The 23,269-nt window shown below is 44.5% G+C and overlaps 1 protein-coding gene across 2 annotated transcripts in view; it reads right to left on the bottom strand.

Moving 5' to 3' along the window:
* LOC123759852 (stromelysin-3) overlaps positions 1 to 17,050 on the bottom strand; it is a 165,286-nt gene extending 148,236 nt beyond the window's left edge. For both annotated transcript variants that reach the window (XM_069317569.1, XM_069317563.1), the window contains exon 1: positions 16,730 to 17,050. In XM_069317569.1, coding sequence (XP_069173670.1) covers positions 16,730 to 16,909 — 180 coding nt within the window. In that variant the 5' untranslated portion in view covers positions 16,910 to 17,050. The remainder of the gene's footprint in view (positions 1 to 16,729) is intronic.
* Between the last annotated feature and the right edge of the window lie 6,219 nt (positions 17,051 to 23,269).

Genomic DNA, 23,269 nt, shown 5'->3' with positions numbered 1-23,269 from the left:
ATAAAGATCACCATGAAGATCACCAGTAAGATCACCAGTAAGATCACCAGTAAGATCACCAGTAAGATCACCATGAAGATCACAGGTAAGATCACCATAAAGATCACCATAAAGATCACCATAAAGATCACCAATAAGATCACCATGAAGATCACCAGTAAGATCACCATAAAGATCACCAGTAAGATCACCATGAAGATCACCAGTAAGATCACAGGTAAGATCACCATAAAAATCACCAGTAAGATCACCATGAAGATCACCAGTAAGATCACAGGTAAGATCACAATAAAGATTGTAATAACCCACATTGTAATATCTCGCCTTGTATCTATCTCAACCGCGCACCCGCTACTACCACTGAGCTAACCGAGCAATCTCCGCTCTTTTTATGGTAATAACAGATGCTATCGATCATGTAAGATGTTAACACTCGGGGCGTCATACGAAGACGTAAACCAGTAAACAGAAGAGAGAGAGAGAGAGAGAGAGAGAGAGAGAGAGAGAGAGAGAGAGAGAGAGAGAGAGAGAGAGAGAGAGAGGAAGAGTGAGGCAGAGCGAGAGCGAGAGAGAGAGGAAGAGTGGGGCAGAGCGAGAACGAGAGCAAGGGAGGGAGAACGAGAGCGAGTGAGGGCGAGGGAGAGTGAGACACTAGTGAGAGAGAGTGAGACAGAAAGATAGAGATAATCGTAGTCACAGCCTATCGTATGAGTTACCGAGTGACGCTGCCACCACCCTGAGTTACCGGACAGGGGACCGGAGTGAGATTCGTAGGTCTTGCAGATGGAATAACCTATCAGGACAGGTGTAGGGGACAATTGAACGGTACAAGGATCCTGGCCTGACACTCGAATAATCCTGACCACTTGGGAACTATAGAGTACACAAGAATAAGGCGGGACACACCCAATACTAACACCTCAACACGGAAAACGAACGGGGGGAGGAGTACTGGATAATTAAGAACACTAGGTCACTGGGGCAAAGGGGACGGTAGGCCCAATATCACTAAGACAAGGAACCATTAATACACATTTAATAACAATTAATATATGACTTTATTTAAAATAATTAAATAAGACACTCCCTAACTATATTCCCTACTAGAGGCCAAGGGTACTGAATGAGGTGCTTTAGTACAAGAGAGCCGTACTTACTCGTATGTTGTTCCACAGTTTTTCTGGAGATGATGTTCCTTCCCCGAGTCCACACACACCTCCCTACTGGGCTGCGCCCACTCTACTGACTGTCCCATGATCTGCTGCTCCTCAGCTGAACATGAGGGTTTTACATTTGCTGTTTAGGGGTTAATCCCTGAAGATTATCATGACGGCATCAACTCTGACCTCTTCGTGATTCGATGACCGTTGACCTGACTCTATGGCTAACTTGTACAGAGGTGTAACTTTTACATTGTCTGCTGCCGCCTGACTGGCGCCTGTGGTTTGTTCATCCTCCACGTGGCTTGTTCATGCTGTTATGATCATGTTGCACTATGTACTGCTCTCTTGTTACAAGATCACCATGAAGATCACCAGTAAGATCACCATAAAGATCACCAGTAAGATCACCATAAAGATCACCAGTAAGATCACCATAAAGATCACTAGTAAGATCACTATAAAGATCACCAGTAAGATCACCATAAAGATCACTATAAAGATCACCAGTAAGATCACCCATAAAGATCACCAATAAGATCACCATAGAGATCACCAGTAAGATCACCAGTAAGATCACCATAAAGATCACCAGTAAAATCACCATAAAGATCACCAGTAAGATCACCATAAAGATCACCAGTAAGATCACCATAAAGATCACCAGTAAGATCACCATAAAGATCACCATAAAGATCACCAGTAAGATCACCAGTAAGATCACCAGTAAGACCACCAATAAGATCACCATAAAGATCACCAGTAAGATCACCATAAAGATCACCAGTAAAATCACCATATAGATCACCAGTAAGATCACCATAAAGATCACCAGTAAGATCACCATAAAGATCACCAGTAAAATCACCATATAGATCACCAGTAAGATCACCATGAAAATCACCCTAAATGACCGAACTGGAGCCAACTCCGCCGTCCGTGACGCGTCACCCTGCAAAGTTGAGTGAGACTGGCCACAAGCATCTGACCTCCCCCCCCCCCCCGGACACTCGACCACACAAACATTATTTTATAAAAATAAAGCCGCCAAACACACGACGAACGACAACGTTGCTACAAAGGTTCGAACAAGTTGTAACACCTAACAAGTTGTTACAACCAATATATAAGGTTGTAACACCTAACAAGTTGTTACAACCAATATATAAGGTTGTAACACCTAACAAGTTGTTACAACCAATATATAAGGTTGTAACACCTAACAAGTTGTTACAACCAATATATAAGGTTGTAACACCTAATAAGTTGTTACAACCAATATATAAGGTTGTAACACCTTTCTAACCCGTCATAAAAACTTTACAACAAGATGTAGGGACTGTTACGTTGTGTGTTTATGATTTAAACAATGATTTCTCTGCGTAATAATTATATCAATTTATTGTAGTAAATAATATATTTCTTAGTAATTAAATTCTTTTACAAGAAGTAATGGAGATATAAGAGCAGCGTCTCTCCTCAGCCGTGTTCAAGTTCAAGTAAGTTTATTGAGAACAGGAAGTACAATCCACAATGATAGAGTAGTTTAGGCTACGTCAACTCGGCCTTGAGGCGTCAGCTCGCTTGACACCAGAATATTCCGCTTGTGCCAACACGCGTGGCCGCCCGAGGTCAAAAACCCGCCATTCATTCTGTGTTGGCGAGGTGGTACCACTCAACACCTGTGTTGGTGAGGTGCCACCACTCAACACCTGTGTTGGCGAGGTGTTACCACTCAACACCTGTGTTGGTGAGGTGTTACCACTCAACACCTGTGTTGGTGAGGTGTTACCACTCAACACCTGTGTTGGTGAGGTGCCACCATTCAACACCTGTGTTGGCGAGGTGCCACCATTCAACACCTGTGTTGGCGAGGTGCCACCAGTCAACACCTGTGTTGGCGAGGTGCCACCACTCAACACCTGTGTTGGCGAGGTGCCACCACTCAACACCTGTGTTGGCGAGGTGCCACCATTCAACACCTGTGTTGGCGAGGTGTTACCAGTCAACACCTGTGTTGGTGAGGTGCCACCATTCAACACCTGTGTTGGCGAGGTGCCACCATTCAACACCTGTGTTGGCGAGGTGTTACCAGTCAACACCTGTGTTGGTGAGGTGCCACCAGTAAACACCTGTGTTGGTGAGGTGCCACCAGTAAACACCTGTGTTGGTGAGGTGCCACCAGTAAACACCTGTGTTGGTGAGGTGCCACCAGTAAACACCTGTGTTGGTGAGGTGCCACCACTCAACACCTGTGTTGGCGAGGTGCCACCAGTAAACACCTGTGTTGGTGAGGTGCCACCAGTAAACACCTGTGTTGGTGAGGTGCCACCACTCAACACCTGTGTTGGCGAGGTGCCACCAGTAAACACCTGTGTTGGTGAGGTGCCACCAGTCATCACCTGTCACGTCCAAAGTTAACACGTGCGCGGTCAAGGGAGCCTCAAACAGTGGTCGTACACGAATATTCCAATAAACTGACATATTTAGGAGAAGTATGATATTAATTACATGAAAATATTGAGTGTTGTATCGTAAAGAATATTTTATATAGATAAAATGTAATGCACAGTTGTGTACACTAACCGGTGTATACCTGGTGATGCACAGTACTGTACACTAACCTGTGTATACCTAGTGGTGCACAGTACTGTACACTAACCAGTGTATACCTGGTGATGCACAGTACTGTACACTAACCGGTGTATACCTGGTGATGCACAGTACTGTACACTAACCAGTGTATACCTGGTGATGCACAGTACTGTACACTAACCGGTGTATACCTGGTGATGCACAGTACTGTACACTAACTGGTGTATACCTGGTGATGCACAGTACTGTACACTAACCGGTGTATACCTGGTGATGCACAGTACTGTACACTAACTGGTGTATACCTGGTGATGTACAGTACTGTACACTAACCGGTGTATACCTGGTGATGCACAGTACTGTACACTAACTGGTGTATACCTGGTGATGTACAGTACTGTACACTAACTGGTGTATACCTGGTGATGTACAGTACTCTACACTAACCTGTGTATACCTGGTGATGTACAGTACTCTACACTAACCTGTGTATGCCTGGTGACACACAGAGAAAGAGAACCCGGACACTGAGCTGTGATCTTCAAGAAAAGGAAGGAGTGGAATTAGATTCCAACTCAAAATTTTAAATGCATGGAAGAAGCCAGATTGTTAAAGAGCTGACTTTGAATCACAGGAAATCTACTCCGCCAGTATTTTTCAGTGAGTTGGTTGTAAATTGTAGTGCAACAAATTCTGCATGTGTAAGGTAAGACAATTATTGAGTCTGATGTCCATCTATTCCCTTCGTGTATTCTACATCGTCCTGCAGAGCGGCCTATTGATGTATGAACATAGCCATCAATATATGCACTGTGCTTGAGAGGTCATTAATCCTCATATATAAACAAGAATATCTGAGAGTTTGTCTTAGTTGACACACCACTTTCCATGGGAAAGTGTGATTGTATGGGGACATGTCATAGGAAGACCACGGCAATTCCCATGCCTCCCCTTAAGCAGGCTTGGGTCCTATTACGACAACCATCGACACCTGTGAAGTAAGAAATTTTGATATGACTGTATTTACACTGTTTTCAACGGATTTATCATAGATTATCAACTTCAATAACGTTGATTAAACGTCGAAGAAACCTTACTCTAGCATGTTTGCCCACTGGGAGAGAGAACGGAAGGGATAACGGGAAAAAGAACGGGAAGGATGAAAGGAGAGAACAGGAGGGGAGGGAAGAAGAGAGAGAACGCGAGAACGATAACGGTAAGGATAAGGAGGGAGAGATAACGAGGGGAAGGGATAACTAGAAGCGATGGAGGGAGGGAAAGATTGGTATGCAGCATGAGATAATCGGGGGGGGGAGGGGGTGTTGAAGAAAGGCGTATGTGAACATATAAAAACATTAAATATTCGTTTTCTTCCAGAGATTTCCCCTTTGAAACAATATTGTTTGCTTTCATACAATATTTATCAACATATTTTTTTCTGTAACACGTGTAGAGTCCGGTGAAGGAAATGTAAATATTTGGATTTATTTTATAATTGTTTTATCAGTTAATATTCATTGGAGATGGTCGCTCACTCGAGGCTTGTTCTGATGATCTCTAGAAGTTGGTTTATATCTGCATGAGAAGTTGGGGGGTGAGGTGTGACTGTAAGAGTCCTGGGAAGTTGGGGGGTGAGGGGTGACTGTAAGAGTCCTGGGAAGTTGGTGGTGAGGGGTGACTGTAAGAGTCCTGGGAAGTTGGGTGGTGAGGGGTGACTGTAAGAGTCCTGGGAAGTTGGGTGGTGAGGGGTGACTGTAAGAGTCCTGGGAAGTTGGGTGGTGAGGGGTGACTGTAAGAGTCCTGGGAAGTTGGGTGGTGAGGGGTGACTGTAAGAGTCCTGGGAAGTTGGGTGGTGAGGGGTGACTGTAAGAGTCCTGGGAAGTTGGGGGGTGAGGTGTGACTGTAAGAGTCATGGGAAGTTGGTGGTGAGGGGTGACTGTAAGAGTCCTGGGAAGTTGGTGGTGAGGTGTGACTGTAAGAGTCCTGGGAAGTTGGGTGGTGAGGGGTGACTGTAAGAGTCCTGGGAAGTTGGGTGGTGAGGGGTGACTGTAAGAGTCCTGGGAAGTTGGGTGGTGAGGGGTGACTGTAAGAGTCCTGGGAAGTTGGGGGGTGAGGTGTGACTGTAAGAGTCATGGGAAGTTGGTGGTGAGGGGTGACTGTAAGAGTCCTGGGAAGTTGGTGGTGAGGTGTGACTGTAAGAGTCCTGGGAAGTTGGGGGGTGAGGGGTGACTGTAAGAGTCCTGGGAAGTTGGGGGGTGAGGTGTGACTGTAAGAGTCGTGGGAAGTTGGGGGGTGAGGTGTGACTGTAAGAGTCATGGGAAGTTGGTGGTGAGGGGTGACTGTAAGAGTCGTGGGAAGTTGGGGGGTGAGGGGTGACTGTAAGAGTCCTGGGAAGTTGGTGGTGAGGGGTGACTGTAAGAGTCCTGGGAAGTTGGGGGGTGAGGTGTGACTGTAAGAGTCCTGGGAAGTTGGGGGGTGAGGGGTGACTGTAAGAGTCCTGGGAAGTTGGTGGTGAGGGGTGACTGTAAGAGTCCTGGGAAGTTGGGGGGTGAGGGGTGACTGTAAGAGTCCTGGGAAGTTGGGGGGTGAGGGGTGACTGTAAGAGTCCTGGGAAGTTGGGTGGTGAGGTGTGACTGTAAGAGTCCTGGGAAGTTGGTGGTGAGGGGTGACTGTAAGAGTCCTGGGAAGTTGGGTGGTGAGGTGTGACTATAAGAGTCCTGGGAAGTTGGTGGTGAGGGGTGACTGTAAGAGTCCTGGGAAGTTGGGTGGTGAGGGGTGACGGTAAGAGTCCTGGGAAGTGCTGCTTCTCACAGTAAGTAACAGTACAGTCAGGTGGGAGTCGGGTGCTCTTGTTCTTGAGAGTTGATTGTAAACACTTAAATGTGTCCCTGCTTGTTCACCACCAAGTTAAAGACGTTGGCAACCATCTTGAATGATTCAAAGTCACAACTACCACAACCCATTGAGAGAGATGGATCATTATATGCATCCTTACAAGTTTACTGTGAAGTACAACCCATGTGCTAGTATTCCTGCTTCAGCGAACATCGTTATCTTGAGATGATTTCGGGGCTTAGCGTCCCTGCGGCCCGGTCCTCGACCAGGCCTCCTTTTTTGTTACAAACCCCAAGGAAGCAGCCCGTAGCAGCTGTCTAACTCCCAGGTACCTATTTACTGCTAGGCGAACAGAGGCATCAGGGTGAAAGAAACTGCCCATTTGTTTCCACCTCCGCCGGGTTTGCAACCCGGAACCTTAGGACTACGAATTCCAAACGCTGTCCACTCAGCTGTCAGGCCCCCTATTGTCCTGAGAGTTTCATCATCAGTTAACATTTGTATTACAAAACACCATAATTGGTGTGGTAGGTGTACACCAGATCTCTTACTGACCACAAGAATTCGGTCAGTAAGAGTTCATTGAACGTTCTTCATGTTACAAATTCCTCAGAATGAGTCAGTTAGTTTGTGACAATATTGCACGCTAGAGAACAATAGTTTCTTGACAAAAAAACATCATTGGCTTGGCAACCCTTCCAAACACTTGGGCTGGACGGTAGAGCGACGGTCTCGCTTCATGCAGGTCGGCGTTCAATGCCCGACCATCCAAGTCCTTGGGCACCATTCCTTCCCCCGTCCCATCCCTAATCCTTACTCTGATCCCTTCCAAATGCTATATAATCGTAATAGCTTGGCTCTTTCCCTTGATAGTTCCCTTCCCTAGGCATCCCTTGCCTGCAGTTGTGACAACTAATATATTGTGTTTTTCACCCATAAACTTCTTAATTGCTCTATCTTTCTTTCGTCAGTGATATGACTTACTTGTATGTGGTTTCCGTTATTATATTTTCTTTTTATGCTATAGCACAGGAGATGGAGCTTACCTCGAATGAACATCATGTTTCTTTCAGTGGTTCATTGAAAAACCGGGATTACATTAGTTTTGAGGTTCATTTTCTCCTCTATATTGTCTACTCTCGTACAAACCCTGTTGCCATCTGCAAAGGATGATATGGTACTATAGTTTGTGCCCTAATGTCCGGTATAAATTGGGAAAAAATAACGGAGCAAGCACAGTACCCTGGGGAATTAAGTTTTTCACTGTGGGTTCTGTTCGCTGGGAAATTAAGATCCACCTTCCTACTTCACCAGTAATTCCCTCTGTGCTCACCATGTGTACAGTTACTCCACGCTCACATTTGTCCAATGTCTTCACGAACCTCGTGAATATTACATCGGCGTTCTGTTTTCCATAGCATTTAAGACACTGTGATAGTGGACTAGCAATTATGAGAGGTGAAAGAGCCCTGCTCTGAATCCATTATAGGACTCATAATGGATTCAGGGTTGAGCAGATGTTGCACTCTCTCATCAAAGCATTTCTTCAAAAACCTTTATGGTGCTATCGGTCAATAAGTTATATAACATTTAACATTTATTGTTTGTACTCTCATAAACCAAATGTACAATCTTTAATTAAAATAAATAAATTAATAAGTGTTATTTGCCTGGGCTCTGTGTGGAGCTGGCGCAGTCTTCTCAGTCTCAAGAATGGCGGACAATATTAGTGAATAGTTTCCGTCTCCAAATCATATTCAGAGGAAATTGATTTCTTTTTTGCAATTGTTTAGGAATGCAGACTTCCAGGAATGTGAGCCAAGGACATGACGTACGTGCTGGTCGTGACCAGATCTATGAGACGAGGTCATGACGTACGTGCTGGTCGTGACCAGATCTATGAGCCAAGGACATGACGTACGTGCTGGTCGTGACCAGATCTATGAGACGAGGTCATGACGTACGTGCTGGTCGTGACCAGATCTATGAGCCAAGGACATGACGTACGTGCTGGTCGTGACCAGATCTATGAGACGAGGTCATGACGTACGTACTGGTCGTGACCAGATCTATGAGCCAAGGACATTACGTACGTGCTGGTCGTGACCAGATCTATGAGCCAAGGACATGACGTACGTGCTGGTCGTGACCAGATCTATGAGACGAGGTCATGACGTACGTACTGGTCGTGACCAGATCTATGAGCCAAGGACATTACGTACGTGCTGGTCGTGACCAGATCTATGAGCCAAGGACATGACGTACGTGCTGGTCGTGACCAGATCTATGAGACGAGGTCATGACGTACGTGCTGGTCGTGACCAGATCTATGAGCCAAGGACATGACGTACGTGCTGGTCGTGACCAGATCTATGAGACGAGGTCATGACGTACGTGCTGGTCGTGACCAGATCTATGAGACGAGGTCATGACGTACGTGCTGGTCGTGACCAGATCTATGAGCCAAGGACATGACGTACGTGCTGGTCGTGACCAGATCTATGAGACGAGGTCATGACGTACGTGCTGGTCGTGACCAGATCTATGAGCCAAGGTCATGACGTACGTGCTGGTCGTGACCAGATCTATGAGACGAGGTCATGACGTACGTGCTGGTCGTGACCAGATCTATGAGCCAAGGACATGACGTACGTGCTGGTCGTGACCAGATCTATGAGACGAGGTCATGACGTACGTGCTGGTCGTGACCAGATCTATGAGCCAAGGACATGACGTACGTGCTGGTCGTGACCAGATCTATGAGACGAGGTCATGACGTACGTGCTGGTCGTGACCAGATCTATGAGACGAGGTCATGACGTACGTGCTGGTCGTGACCAGATCTATGAGACGAGGTCATGACGTACGTGCTGGTCGTGACCAGATCTATGAGACGAGGTCATGACGTACGTGCTGGTCGTGACCAGATCTATGAGCCAAGGACATGACGTACGTGCTGGTCGTGACCAGATCTATGAGCCAAGGACATGACGTACGTGCTGGTCGTGACCAGATCTATGAGACGAGGTCATGACGTACGTGCTGGTCGTGACCAGATCTATGAGCCAAGGACATGACGTACGTGCTGGTCGTGACCAGATCTATGAGCCAAGGACATGACGTACGTGCTGGTCGTGACCAGATCTATGAGACGAGGTCATGACGTACGTGCTGGTCGTGACCAGATCTATGAGACGAGGTCATGACGTACGTGCTGGTCGTGACCAGATCTATGAGCCAAGGACATGACGTACGTGCTGGTCGTGACCAGATCTATGAGACGAGGTCATGACGTACGTGCTGGTCGTGACCAGATCTATGAGCCAAGGACATGACGTACGTGCTGGTCGTGACCAGATCTATGAGACGAGGTCATGACGTACGTGCTGGTCGTGACCAGATCTATGAGCCAAGGACATGACGTACGTGCTGGTCGTGACCAGATCTATGAGCCAAGGACATGACGTACGTGCTGGTCGTGACCAGATCTATGAGACGAGGTCATGACGTACGTGCTGGTCGTGACCAGATCTATGAGCCAAGGACATGACGTACGTGCTGGTCGTGACCAGATCTATGAGCCAAGGACATGACGTACGTGCTGGTCGTGACCAGATCTATGAGACGAGGTCATTATCACGTTCATTAGGAATTCATGAACGCCTGTTGGTGTACCCTTGAACACACTCAAGTTATTGATCTTCAGTGTGTTCAAGGACACACTTGAAACAGTAGTACTCTCTTCTCAGTATTTTCATGATTTATTTGTTGTCGTCTGTGAAAGTTCCATCTCCTTTGTGAAGGAGCAACACACTCACAGACACAAGGACAACACACTCACAGACACAAGGACAACACACTCACAGACACAAGGACAACACACTCACAGACACAAGGACAACACACTCACAGACACAAGGACAACACACTCACAGACACAAGAACAACACACTCACAGACACAAGAACAACACACTCACAGACACAAGGACAACACACTCACAGACACAAGGACAACACACTCACAGACACAAGGACAACACACTCACAGACACAAGGACAACACACTCACAGACACAAGGACAACACACTCACTGACACAAGGACAACACACTCACAGACACAAGGACAACACACTCACAGACCCAAAGACAACACACTCACAGACACAAGGACAACACACTCACAGACACAAGAACAACACACTCACAGACACAAGGACAACACACTCACAGACACAAGGACAACACACTCACAGACACAAGAACAACACACTCACAGACACAAGGACAACACACTCACAGACACAAGGACAACACACTCACTGACACAAGGAAACACACTCACAAACACAAGGAAAACACACTCACAGACACAAGAACAACACACTCACAGACACAAGGACAACACACTCACAGACACAAGGACAACACACTCACAGACACAAGGACAACACACTCACAGACACAACAACAACACACTCACAGACACAAGGACAACACACTCACAGACACAAGGACAACACACTCACAGACACAAGGACAACACACTCACAGACACAAGGACAACACACTCACTGACACAAGGACAACACACTCACAGACACAAGGACAACACACTCACAGACCCAAGGACAACACACTCACAGACACAAGGACAACACACTCACAGACACAAGAACAACACACTCACAGACACAAGGACAACACACTCACAGACACAAGGACAACACACTCACAGACACAAGAACAACACACTCACAGACACAAGGACAACACACTCACAGACACAAGGACAACACACTCACAGACACAAGGACAACACACTCACAGACACAAGGACAACACACTCACAGACACAACAACAACACACTCACAGACACAAGGACAACACACTCACAGGCACAATGACAACACACTCACAGACACAAGAACAACACACTCACAGACACAAGGACAACACACTCACAGACACAAGGACAACACACTCACTGACACAAGGACAACACACTCACAGACACAAGGACAACACACTCACAGCACAAGGACAACACACTCACAGACACAAGGAAACACACTCACAAACACAAGGAAAACACACTCACAGACACAAGAACAACACACTCACAGACACAAGGACAACACACTCACAGGCACAATGACAACACACTCACAGACACAAGGACAACACACTCACAGACACAAGGACAACACACTCATAGGCACAATGACAACACACTCACAGACACAAGGACAACACACTCACAAGCACAAGGACAACACACTCACAGACACAAGGACAACACACTCACAGACCCAAGGACAACACACTCACAGACACAAGGACAACACACTCACAGACACAAGGACAACACACTCACAGACCCAAGGACAACACACTCACAGACACAAGGACAACACACTCACAGACACAAGGACAACACACTCACAGACACAAGGACAACACACTCACAGACACAAGGACAACACACTCACAGACCCAAGGACAACACACTCACAGACACAAGGACAACACAGACACAAGGACAACACAAACACAAGGACAACACACTCACAGACACAAGGACATCACACTCTCAGACACAATGACAACACACTCACAGACCCAAGGACAACACACTCACAGACACAAGGACAACACACTCACAGACACAAGGACAACACACTCACAAGGACAAGGACAACACACTCACAGACACAAGGACAACACACTCACAGACCCAAGGACAACACACTCACAGACACAAGGACAACACAGACACAAGGACAACACAGACACAAGGACAACACATTCACAGACACAAGGACATCACACTCACAGACACAAGGACAACACACTCACAGACACAAGGACATCACACTCACAGACACAAGGACAACACAGACACAAGGACAACACACTCACAGACACAAGGACATCACACTCACAGACACAAGGACAACACACTCACAAGCACAAGGACAACACACTCACAGACACAAGGACAACACACTCACAGACACAAGGACAACACACTCACAGACACAAGGACAACACACTCACAGACACAAGGACAACACACTCACAAGCACAAGGACAACACACTCACAGACACAAGGACAACACACTCACAGACACAAGGACAACACACTCACAGACACAAGGACAACACACTCACAGACACAAGGACAACACACTCACAGACACAAGGACAACACACTCACACACACAAGGACAACACACTCATAGGCACAATGACAACACACTCACAGACACAAGAACAACACACTCACAGACACAAGGACAACACACTCACAGACACAAGGACAACACAGACACAAGGACAACATACTCACAGACACAAGGACATCACACTCTCAGACACAATGACAACACACTCACAAGCACAAGGACATCACACTCACAGACACAAGGACAACACACTCACAAGCACAAGGACAACACACTCACAGACACAAGGACAACACACTCACAGACACAATGACAACACACTCACAGACACAAGGACAACACACTCACCGACACAAGGACAACACACTCTCAGATGATTATTGTGTGAAGGAGTTGAATCAATACATCACTTCTCAACATATTATGAAAACTTTTTGTTTTCTCCAATTTATCTACGAACTTGATTCTCATGTTGCAAGACCTCATCTTACACAGTGATAGCTGAGTGGACAGCGCTCTGTACTCGTACTTCAACCCGTTCTCATACCAGGCTGTTTAAAGCAGCGACCGTCCTCCCCAGACCCATTCATCAATTTTAAGATACTGTGTATTAAAAATTGGTTTGTTCTCATATATAAATTAATATTTATATATGAGATATATAAATTAATAATTAATAATTAATATAAATTAATAATTAATAATTAATATAAATTAATATTCTTATACATAAAAATTGTATGACCAGTTTGGCGTAGGTTAGGTTAGGTTAGGTTAGGTTAGGTAAGGTTAGGTTAGGTTAGGTTAGGTTAGGTAAGGTTAGGTTAGGTTAGGTTAGGTTAGGTAAGGTTAGGTTAGGTTAGGTTAGGTTAGGTTAGGTTAGGTTAGGTTAGGTAAGGTTAGGTAAGGTTAGGTTAGGTTAGGTTAGGTTAGGTTAGGTTAGGTTAGGTTAGGTTAGGTAAGGTTAGGTTAGGTTAGGTTAGGTTAGGTTAGGTTAGGTAAGGTTAGGTAAGGTTAGGTTAGGTTAGGTTAGGTTAGGTTAGGTTAGGTTAGGTTAGGTTAGGTAAGGTTAGGTTAGGTTAGGTAAGGTTAGGTAAGGTTAGGTTAGGTTAGGTTAGGTTAGGTTAGGTTAGGTTAGGTTAGGTAAGGTTAGGTTAGGTTAGGTTAGGTTAGGTTAGGTTAGGTTAGGTAAGGTTAGGTTAGGTTAGGTTAGGTAAGGTTAGGTTAGGTTAGGTTAGGTAAGGTTAGGTTAGGTTAGGTTAGGTTAGGTTAGGTAAGGTTAGGTTAGGTTAGGTTAGGTTAGGTTAGGTTAGGTTAGGTTAGGTTAGGTAAGGTTAGGTTAGGTTAGGTTAGGTTAGGTTAGGTTAGGTTAGGTAAGGTTAGGTTAGGTAAGGTTAGGTTAGGTAAGGTTAGGTTAGGTAAGGTTAGGTTAGGTTAGGTAAGGTTAGGTTAGGTTAGGTTAGGTTAGGTTAGGTAAGGTTAGGTTAGGTTAGGTTAGGTTAGGTTAGGTTAGGTTAGGTTAGGGTAGGTTAGGTTAGGTTAGGTTAGGTTAGGGTAGGTTAGGTTAGGTTAGGTTAGGTTAGGTTAGGTTAGGTTAGGTTAGGTTAGGTAAGGTTAGGTTAGGTAAGGTTAGGTTAGGTAAGGTTAGGTTAGGTTAGGTTAGGTTAGGTAAGGTTAGGTTAGGTAAGGTTAGGTTAGGTAAGGTTAGGTTAGGTAAGGTTAGGTTAGGTTAGGTTAGGTTAGGTTAGGTTAGGTTAGGTTAGGTTAGGTTAGGTTAGGTAAGGTTAGGTTAGGTAAGGTTAGGTTAGGTAAGGTTAGGTAAGGTTAGGTTAGGTTAGGTTAGGTTAGGTTAGGTTAGGTTAGGTTAGGTAAGGTTAGGTTAGGTAAGGTTAGGTTAGGTAAGGTTAGGTTAGGTTAGGTTAGGTTAGGTAAGGTTAGGTTAGGTAAGGTTAGGTTAGGTTAGGTTAGGTTAGGTTAGGTTAGGTTAGGTTAGGTTAGGTTAGGTTAGGTAAGGTTAGGTTAGGTAAGGTTAGGTTAGGTTAGGTGTTTAAATTCTGTTGGAAATTATTTATATTTGTAAGTTCGTGGGTGAAGCATTTATAGAATTGAGGTTCGAACAGAGGACGTGAGCGAAGCACTTGTTCCGGAAGTGTTCGGACGTCAGCAGTTGTGAGTCGTGTGTAAATCGCTTTTTCATTCATAAACTGGGGGTTTGGCGGCTGAATTAAAGAGCTTGGATCTTTGAATGCGAGAACGGGTTGCGTACTCCTAGGGTCTGGGTTCGATCCTCGGTAGTGGCAGAAACAAAATGGGTAAAGATTCTTTGACCCTGATGCAACTGTTACCTAGAAGTAAATAGGTACCTGGGAGTTAGACAGCTGTTACGGAGCTGCTTCCTCTGTGTGTGTGTGTGTGTGTGTGTGTGTGTGTACTCACCTATTTGTATTCACCTATTTGTGCTTGCAGGATCGAGCATTGACTCTTGGATCCCGCCTTTCTAGCTATCGGTTGTTTACAGCAATGACTCCTGTCCCATTTCCCTATCATACCTAGTTTTAAAAGTATGAATAGTATTTGCTTCCACAACCTGTTCCCCAAGTGCATTCCATTTTTCTACTACTCTCACGCTAAAAGAAAACTTCCTAACATCTCTGTGACTCATCTGAGTTTCCAGTTTCCACCCATGTCCCCTCGTTCTGTTATTATTACGTGTGAACATTTCATCTATTTCCACTTTGTCAATTCCCCTGAGTATTTTATATGTCCCTATCATATCTCCTCTCTCCCTTCTTTTCTCTAGTGTCGTAAGGTTCAGTTCCTTCAGCCGCTCTTCATATCCCATCCCTCGTAACTCTGGGACAAGCCTCGTCGCAAACCTCTGAACCTTCTCCAGTTTCTTTATGTGTTTCTTCAGGTGGGGGCTCCATGATGGCGCGGCATACTCTAAGACGGGTCTCACGTAGGCAGTGTAAAGCGCCCTAAAAGCCTCCTCATTTAGGTTTCTGAATGAAGTTCTAATTTTCGCCAGTGTAGAGTACGCTGCTGTCATTATCCTATTTATATGTGCCTCAGGAGTTAGATTAGGTGTCACATCCACTCCCAGGTCTCTTTCTCGAATCGTTACAGGTAGGCTGTTCCCCTTCATTGTGTACTGTCCCTTTGGTCTCCTGTCACCTGATCCCATTTCCATAACTTTACATTTACTGGTGTTAAACTCCAGTAGCCATTTCCCTGACCATCTCTGCAGCCTGTTTAAGTCCTCTTGGAGGATCCTACAATCCTCGTCTGTCACAACTCTTCTCATTAATTTAACGTCATCCGCAAACATTGACATGTATGATTCCACTCCTGTAAACATATCATTTACGTAAATTAGAAAGAGGATTGGTCCCAGCACCGATCCTTGAGGTACTCCACTTGTTACTGTTCGCCAGTCCGACTTTTCGCCCCTTACCATTACCCTCTGGCTCCTTCCTGTTAGGTAGTTCTTCACCCATACTAGGGCCTTTCCGCTTACTCCTGCCTGCCTCTCAAGTTTGTATAGCAGTCTCATGTGCGGTACCGTATCAAAGGCCTTTTGGCAGTCAAGAAATATGCAGTCTGCCCAGCCTTCTCTGTCTCTGTCAGAACTGATGTGTGTGTGTGTGTGTGTGTGTGTGTGTGTGTGTGTGTGTGTGTGTGTGTGTGTGTGTGTGTGTGTGTGTGTGTGTGTGTGTGTGTGTGTGTGTGTGTGTGTGTGTGTGTGTGTGTGTGTGTGTGTGTGTGTGTGTGTGTGTGTGTGTGTGTGTGTGTGTGTGTGTGTGGAAAAAAAATAGTTAGTAGTTAGTAACAGCTGATTGATTGACAGTTGAGAGGCGGGCTGAAAGAGCAGAGCTCAACCCCCGGAAGCACAACTAGCAGCATACAGAGGTGTCCCATGAGTAAGAGGCACTAGCATGACTCACTTACCAGCGCCGCGTCAGTGTCCTCGGTGTTACTCATACCAGAACTGATGGTGTTAACGGGCAGTGAGCGAGCTGAAGGTATGACCACCACCACCACCAGCGTCGCCACCACCAGCGTCGCCACCACCAGCGTCGCCACCAGCCTCGCCACCAGCCTCGCCACCAGCCTCGCCACCAGCCACATTGTGGCAGAGCTTCACTCAACCCGCTGTTCACTTCACTGTCGAAATGCTTGATGCAAAGTTACTGCAATTCAATGGTGGAAGTTTAAGTTAGAAGGACTGGACTGCAGGCCAGACGTGTGCCCGTGTGGTGTGTGAGTTGACTGTTCACTGACAACAGCCACCAGACTGACCACGCGCTCACCGCAAGACCTTAAATACGCGTGCGCGCGCGCGTGTGTGTGTGTACTCACCTATTTGTGACTGAAGGGTCGAGCTCTAGCTCTTGGACCCGGGTTTTCTAGACGTTGGTTGTCTTATACAATGGATCCTGGCCTCTCTCCCTATCATACCTGCTTTGAAAGTTAAGAATGGTGTTAGCCTCTATAACCTGATCTTTAATTTAGATAAATCCATTTACTCACTGACCTTACGCTAAAAGAAAACTTTCTAATATCTCTATAACATATCTGAGTCTCAAGCTGCCATCCGTGCCTCCTTGTTCTATTGTTATTCATTGTAAACATTTCCTCTGTTTCCACCCTGTATAAAATAATTTCTTCTAAGTATTTTATACGTGTGTATCATGTCCCCCTCTCCTTCCTCCTTACTAACGTCGTCAGGTTTACTTCCTTAAGCCTCTCTTCATACCTCATCTCTTGCAGCTCTGGGACGAGTCTCGTTGCAAACTTCTGCACCTTTTCGAGCTTCCTTAAGTTCTTTTTAGAAGGAGCCTCCACGATGAGGCGGTATACTCTAAGACTGGCCTCACATAGGCAGTACACAGTAATCTAAACGACTCCTTACTCAAGTTTCTGAAAAATGTTCTGACTTTTGCCAGAGTAGAGTATGCGGCTGACGTTATTCTAGTTATATGAGCCTCTGGAGTTAGTTTTGGTGTAATGTCCACTACCAGGTTTTCTCTTTAGTCATTATAGGGAGGAAGTTTCTAGCCGTTTCTATCATCTTGTATTGGCCTTTCGATCGCCTGCGTTGCTGAGCCACAGAAACCTTCCCCTGTCACCCAGTCCTCCCCACCATTCCCCCCCTCCTCCGTGCCCCTCGTCTTCCCAACCATTCTTCACTGCGCCGTCCCCTCGTCCTCTCAACCATTCCCTGCTTCACCGTCCCCTCGTCTACGATTCCCCTCCCTCTCATCCCCTCTTCCTCCCCACCATCTCCCACTCCCCTGTCCCCTTGTTGTCCCCACCATTCTCCATTCCCCTGTCCCCTCGTCCCCCACCATCCCCAACTCCCTCGTCCCCTCGTCCTCCCCACCATTACCCTCTTCCCTGTCCCCTCGTCCTCCCCACCATTCTTCATTCCCTCGTCCGATGCATTCCCAAATGATCTGATTTTCCCATCAGAAAATTGGGAACATCAAATGATCTGATGTCCCCATCACTGAAAACATTTAAAAAACGAAATGAAAAATTTAAAAAAAATAAAAAAGAAACTATACACATCGAAATGAGCGGTATGGTAAACAACACAGCTCAACTCCAATGCAATGTCACACAAAATAATCAAATAAAAATTTAAAAAATCGAAATTCTATGAAAATTCAATTTGTCAATGCAATCAGAAACATTGAAATGGAATCATAACATATTTAATATAGCATGTGTTACTCTTACGTGCAACAGATGGTGCTGTTTCTTAAAAAAAAAAGTGTTTTTACCTGTCACAGGTGTGGCATCTATACAAGTACATACGAAATGAACGGTATGGTAAACAACACAGCTATATTCCAACGCAATGTCACACAAAACAATGAAATTAAAATGAAAAAAATGGAAATCTATCAAAATTCAGTTTATCAATGCAATCGGAAACACTGAAATGGAATCATACCATATTTAGTACAACGTGTGTTGCTAATACGTGCAACAGATGGCGCTGTTGAAGAAAAAGAATGCCTTTACCTGTCACAGTTGTGGCATCTAAATAGTAGGTATATAAAAACATGTGCTTATTCGAATGAAACAGTGTGTCGAAATTTCAAAACAATCGGTGAAGAACTTTTGGAGATTCCAGCGTGAGTTGCTCTTACGCCCAACTGATGGCACTGTTTTTCAGAAAAGCATGATTTTCCTGTCACCGGTGAGCCATGTATACAGTAGGTATATAAAAACACGCGCCTTCTCGAATGCAACGTTTTGTCAAAATTTCAAAGCAATCGGTAAAGAGGTTTCGAAAGTTTCCCTCACATGAAAAAAAACAGGATTTTTTTTTTTCTTCAAAAAAAGCATGTTTTTTTCCCGTCACAGACAGGACGTCTATATAGTATGTATACAAAAGCCCGCTTGAATGCGAAGGCAATGTTGTGTGTAAATTTCAAAGCAATTGGTGAAGAACTTTCGGAGATCAGCGGTTTTGAACAAATGAACATTTACATTTTTATTTACACTAACTGTACCCGACCACGCGTTGCTGTGGCTCAACAACGCATGTGTGTTGTTGAGCCACATCAACCTTCCGCTGTCTACCAGTCCTCCCCACCATTCACCCCTCCCCCTTCCCCTCATCCTCCCCCCCATTTCCCCCCCCCCCCCGCCTACCCCAGGTCTCTTTGTCTTCCTCACTATCCCCCCACTCCACCATCCCACTATCCCCTCATCCTCCTAACCATTCGCCACTCCACCGTTCCCTCGTCCTCCACGCCATCTCCCACTACCCCATCCCCTTGTCCTCCCTACCACTCCCCCTCCCTCCCCTGTCCCCTCATCCTCCCATCACCACCCACTCCCCTGGCCCTCCCCACCATTCACCATTCCCCTGTCCCCTCATCCCCAACTCCCCCGTCCCATCGTTCACCCCACCAATACTCCATCCACCTGTCCCCATCGGCCTCCCCACAATCCCCTACTCCCGTCCCCTCGTTCTCCCAACCATTCCCCACTCCCTCGTCCGATGCATTCTCAAATGATCTGATGTTCCCATCAGAAAATTGGGAACATCAAATAATCTGATGTTCCCATCACTGAAATATAAGAAAAACAGTTAAAAAAACGAAATGAAAAACAATGAAAAAATACAAAATAAACTACACTCACGAAATGAACTGTATGGTAAAACACACAGCTCAATTCCAATGCAATGTCACACAAAATAATTAAATCAAAATGAAAATAAATCGAAATCTATGAAAATACAATTTATCAATGAAATTGGAAACTGAAATTGATGATTTCAATGAAATTGAAATGAAATCGTAACATACTTAGTATAGAGTGTGTTGCTATTACATGCAACAGATAACGCTGTTTAAAAAAATAACATGTATTTTTTCCTGTCACAGGCGTTACATCTATATAGTAAGTATATTAATACATATACCTATTCAAATGGAACGTTGTGACAAAATTGAAAGCAATCGGTGAAGAACTGTCTGAGATTACAGCATGTGTTGCTCTTACGTGCAACAGATGGCGCTGTTTTTCCAATAAAGCATGTTTTTCCTGTCACAGGTGTGGCATATATATAGTAGATGTGTAAAAGCACGCGCCTATTCGAATTCAAGATTTCCCTCGCATGGAAAAAACACATGAAAAACTGTTTTAATAAAACATGATTTTTTGCGTCACAGATGTGACATTTATATAGTACGTATATAAAAACCTACTCGGATGTAACTGTTAGGGTGTGTCAAAATTTCAAAGCTACAAGTAAAGAAATTTCGATTACTGATTTTGAACAAACGAACATTTCCATATATATATATATATATATATATATATATATATATATATATATATATATATATATATATATATATATATATATATATATATCGTACCTAGTAGCCAGAACGCACTTCTCAGCCTACTATGCAAGGCCCCATTTGCCTAATAAGCCCAGTTTTCATGAATTAGTATATTTTCTCTAATTTTTTTCTTATGAAATGATAAAGCTACCCATTTCATTATGTATGAGGTCAATTTTTTTTTATTGGAGCTAAAATTAACGTAGATATATGACCGAACCTAACCAACCCTACCTAACCTAACCTAACCTATCTTAATAGGTTAGGTTAGGTTAGGTGGCAGAAAAAGTTAGGTTAGGTTAGGTTAGGTAGGTTAGGTAGTCGAAAAACAATTAATTCATGAAAACTTGGCTTATTAGGTAAATCGGGCCTTGCTTAGTAGGCTCAGTCAAGTATACAACTTTAGAACACTTTCCCACCAGGAGACTCGAACCCTAGCCAGCACAGAAGCCTTCCAGCAACTGGCATAACAGGTACGCCTTAACCCTCTCCACCACCTGCTCAGACCCCAAAGAGATGGTAATTTCGGAGTATTTAAATACAACAAAGATCACCACCTCCCAAGAGCACTAGAGCAAGTGAGGGGTCATTTAGACGTTAATTTCATCAAGTCCCTGTTAATATGGGAAGACACAGTGTCTATGCTTAAGGCACAACTCTCCTAAACACGAGAGTGAAGTATACAACTTTAGAACACTTTCCCACCAGGAGACTCGAACCCTAGCCAGCACAGAAGCCTTCCAGCAACTGGCATAACAACTGGTGCTCGTGTTTAGGAGAGTTGTGCCTTAAGCATAGACACTGTGTCTTCCCATATTAACAGGGACTTGATGAAATTAACGTCTAAATGACCCCTCACTTGCTCTAGTGCTCTTGGGAGGTGGTGATCTTTGTTGTATTTAAATACTCCGAAATTACCATCTCTTTTAGGGGTCTGAGCAGGTGGTGGAGAGGGTTAAGGCGTACCTGTTATGCCAGTTGCTGGAAGGCTTCTGTGCTGGCTAGGGTTCGAGTCTCCTGGTGGGAAAGTGTTCTAAAGTTGTATACTTCACTCTCGTGTTTAGGAGAGTTGTGCCATATATATATATATATATATATATATATATATATATATATATATATATATATATATATATATATATATATATATATATATATATATATATATATATATATATATATATTAGTATATTTTGGTAGCAGTCTTTCCTGTAGACATATATTATTAAATATGACCGAAAAAGTAAGATTAATAATTCTAACATGAATTTTCTCGATCTTTCGTACGTTTCTTTTCACTGTTGGTGGTAATTCAAAAATCAATTCTCCAAAATTCATTTATATTTCTAGTCTGACGCGACACTTGAGCGCGTTTCGTAAAACTTATTACATTTTCAAAGACTTTAGTTTACACATAAACAACTGAATAGAACTTACACATCTTCGATTTGTTTATATCTACATTTGAGTGAGGTGGATGGGGTGAGGTGGTATTAATAGGGTATTAAATTCCTAAACACAAGACAGAACACGAAACAATGGGTATTGAATGGAAGTGATTGTAGAAAGCCTATTGGTCCATATTTCTTGATGCTTCTATATTGGAGCGGAGTCTTGAGGTGGGTAGAATATAGTTGTGCATTAATTGGCTGTTGATTGCTGGTGTTGACTTCTTGATGTGTAGTGCCTCGCAGACGTCAAGCCGCCTGCTATCGCTGTATCTATCGATGATTTCTGTGTTGTTTACTAGGATTTCTCTGGCGATGGTTTGGTTGTGGGAAGAGATTATATGTTCCTTAATGGAGCCCTGTTGCTTACGCATCGTTAAACGCCTAGAAAGAGATGTTGTTGTCTTGCCTATATTCTGTTTTTTTTGGAGCTTACAGTCCCCAAGAGGGCATTTGAAGGCATAGACGACGTTGGTCTCTTTTAAAGCGTTCTGCTTTGTGTCTGGAGAGTTTCTCATGAGTAGGCTGGCCGTTTTTCTGGTTTTATAGTAAATCGTCAGTTGTATCCTCTGATTTTTGTCTGTAGGGATAACGTTACTATTAACAATATCTTTCAGGACCCTTTCCACCGTTTTATGAGCTGTGGAAAAGAAGTTCCTGTAAAATAGTCTAATAGGGGGTATAGGTGTTGTGTTAGTTGTCTCTTCAGAGGTTGCATGGCGTTTCACTTTCCTTCTTATGATGTCTTCAACGAAACCATTGGAGAAGCCGTTGTTGACTAGGACTTGCCTTAACCTACAGAGTTCTTCGTCGACTTGCTTCCATTCTGAGCTGTGGCTGAGAGCACGGTCGACATAAGCGTTAACAACACTCCTCTTGTACCTGTCTTGGCAGTCGCTGTTGGCATTTAGGCACATTCCTATGTTCGTTTCCTTAGTGTAGACTGCAGTGTGGAAACCTCCGTTCTTTTCCATGACTGTTACATCTAGAAAGGGCAGCTTCCCATCCTTTTCCATCTCGTAAGTGAAACGCAGCACGGAACTCTGCTCAAATGCCTCCTTCAGCTCCTGCAGATGTCTGACATCAGATACCTGTGTAAAAATGTCGTCAACATACTTGCAGTATATGGCCGGTTTCAAGTTCATGTCGACTAAGACTTTTTGCTTGAT

Source organism: Procambarus clarkii, chromosome 8 (assembly GCF_040958095.1).
Source record: "Procambarus clarkii isolate CNS0578487 chromosome 8, FALCON_Pclarkii_2.0, whole genome shotgun sequence".
In the NCBI taxonomy this organism is placed as follows: Eukaryota; Metazoa; Arthropoda; class Malacostraca; order Decapoda; family Cambaridae; genus Procambarus; species Procambarus clarkii.
Note: the sequence above shows the minus strand (reverse complement) of the source record. Positions and strands in the feature narration are given on the sequence as shown.